We start from the raw sequence: 2,596 nt of genomic DNA on the forward strand, positions 1-2,596 counted from the left end.
GCGCCGCCCTCGGAGTCCGCGGTCCCGGCCTGGGGAACCGTTACCCGCCCACCGCCCCTCCAGACGCCCGAATGTGGGGCTCACTGGTTCCCAAGGCTGGGTGCAGAGGACAAGGGCGTTGCGAGTAAGGAAGTTCATGATGAAGGGCTCAGGCCTTTGCGAGTGTTAGGAATGACCCCTGCAGCGTGGGTCTTAGGTTCTCTCCCTATCTTAGTCCTCAGGGGCGGCTGCACGTTTCGATGAACTGTTCAAACAGAAGTTTTTAAGTGGCATTAGCAAGCATGAGAGGTTTTCTTTGTTTTTGGAAGACTACCTAATTTTGACATCTAAGAGCTCACGATTTACGGAGGGTAAGATTTTTCACTTAAATGAAGGAAATTTGGGTTTAACGTAGTTAAATGTTTCCATTCTCTGATTTAATAGGCCCCTCCCTCTTCAGAAAAAGTGTAAATGTACGGGTTTTGAGTCCTTTATCAGGAGCCTGGTTTTATAAAATGAGTATCAAAGAGGCTTATCTGGTTCATCAGTGATGTGTCGAGTCAGTAACATAAATCAACGGGTTTTCTACGATTTTTGCCTGAATAATTTTAAAATTAAATTTTAACGAACCAGATTTTGAGACCAATGCCTTGGGTTAGTCGAAAATTAAAAGTGAAACCAAAGAAAGTCTATGGTCTTTAGGGGGAAGAGATACTTGCATCCCTACTTTGTTTTCAACAATTTGCCCGTTTCCCCAATACTGGCATGATGAGACACCTAGTGGTGATGTAGCTGAATAGTAAATTTTGTTTTAATTTAAAACTTGACCTAATCTTTGAAAATTGAGTGAAAATTGTTACTTAATAGAATGCCGAGCATAGTGGCGCACAGAATAATTCTGAGAAGCAAAGATTCGTGAATGGAGATTTAATTCGAAAACGTTACACCTTATTAATATCTGAAAGGCAAAAAATTATTTTAAAATATAAAGCAAATTGTAGAAAGCAAAAATTTGGTAATCGTGGCTCCTAAGCACATGCAAAAGTGTGACCACAAGGGAACATGTGTGAGATTTATTGAAAAGAAATAGAGGTGTGAAAAGTTAGATGCTTTCTCCAGTAAAATGATCTTCTATCAGTATGCCATGAAGAAAAAATTTTGTGTTTAGTGTAGCAGTTTCCTTTGTAACATGCTCATTCGCTCATGTATTTAACCTATGTAACATAGGCATAGATTCTAATCCCATTGAAGTCCACTAAAACATACCTTCTCAAGATCTTTTAATGAAGAAAACTCATGCATTTGACCTGAAAATTTTAAATGAAAGGTAATTTTATTAGTGTTTATTGAATAATCTGGAGAAATAGAAAAAACAATGACTTTCTTATATGAAAAAGATTTAATTCAAGTTTCTCTAAAAAAACAATACTGTTGAAAAAATTGAGTAAAATATTTTCTAATGTCATTCCTTATTCATGTAATTGCTGCTCTTGTTTAAGTAATTGACTTGAATTCCTTGCTTTCAAGTTAGTATTATAAAGGGTGCTTTTCTTACAAATAGTTGCCTATCATTTGTGATTTTTAAGCCTGAAGTAGGACACTAAAGTATTTAGAAACAGATATAAATAAGCACAATGCCGGGTGTGGTGGCACATGCCTGTAATCCCTGCACTTGGGAGGCTGAGGCAGGAGGATCGCTGTGAGTTCGAGACCAGCCTGGGCTACATAGTGAGTTCCAGGTCAGTCTCAACTACAGAGTGAGACCCTGTCTCAAAAAACCAAAAAAAGAAAAAAAAAATTAAAAGCATGACTACCTTTCATAACTCAAAAGATTTTGGCATTAGCAGTGATTCTTATAAGATATATAGTACAGGTTATATACTGTTTTAATAAGAGGAAAAATATATCTCTTTTTCTTAGTTTTTAAAACTTACTTAAACTTCCTTAAAAAATAGCATAATGTGCCAAGTGTAAACTGACCCCATATTTCTTAGGTGCAGGAGTTCATTTGAGTTAGGTCAAGTAGAATGTGTCAGTAGTTTATCAGTGAGCCAAAGAATCTTCATAAGAATTGAAGACTGAGAATTAAAACCTTGTGAATAGCCATAGGTACTAGATTTCTGCAACAAGTGTTATATGTATGCACACCCTCATTATTTCATACATTTTTCAAAACCCTGTTTAGAAAGTAGCATATATTTTAAGTAGCTTTATTTACATCCCATAACTTTTAAAGTAAATATCTACCTTACTAAGATAGCCCAGGAAGAATAATCTAGAATATTAACTAAAATTACATGCTTTTGTGCTGTTAAAGTTGTAAAATAATCTAAAAATGAATTTGCTAGATTTTTTTAAAAAGAGTAGCTCAAGAAGATATTTGCACATGATATTTGGCCTATAGTTTAATCAAGTAATCTGAAAGTTTTGGTTTATTATGTCAAGAAATTGTTTTAACTAAGATAGATTATGTAAAGGTACAAATTTCCAATGATGAATGTCATTATATTGTATACCTACAGTGTACCAATAAAATTAATAAAAAAGAAGTTGTTTTTAAGTAGGATATGCAACAGTAGCATATATAGTATAGTATATTGTGGGGGTAATTTGTTAT

At 34.9% G+C, this 2,596-nt stretch overlaps 1 protein-coding gene across 3 annotated transcripts in view; it reads left to right on the plus strand.

Moving 5' to 3' along the window:
• Positions 1 to 2,596, plus strand: part of Fbxo43 (F-box protein 43) — a 13,340-nt gene that overhangs the window by 3,019 nt on the left and 7,725 nt on the right. The window contains exons 1-2 of one of the 3 annotated variants that reach the window (XM_010619551.1): positions 289 to 350; positions 1,207 to 1,306. The exons of 1 other annotated variant lie outside the window; for it this stretch is intronic. In XM_010619551.1, the coding sequence (XP_010617853.1) occupies positions 1,300 to 1,306 (7 nt within the window). In that variant the 5' untranslated portion in view covers positions 289 to 350; positions 1,207 to 1,299. Of the gene's footprint in view, positions 1 to 134; positions 351 to 1,206; positions 1,307 to 2,596 lie in introns of those variants that run through there. One more of the 3 variants, XM_010619552.1, reaches the window with a different exon arrangement.

This window comes from Fukomys damarensis, unplaced genomic scaffold (assembly GCF_012274545.1).
Source record: "Fukomys damarensis isolate Sample0158 unplaced genomic scaffold, DMR_v1.0_HiC HiC_scaffold_5, whole genome shotgun sequence".
Taxonomy (NCBI): domain Eukaryota; kingdom Metazoa; phylum Chordata; class Mammalia; order Rodentia; family Bathyergidae; genus Fukomys; species Fukomys damarensis.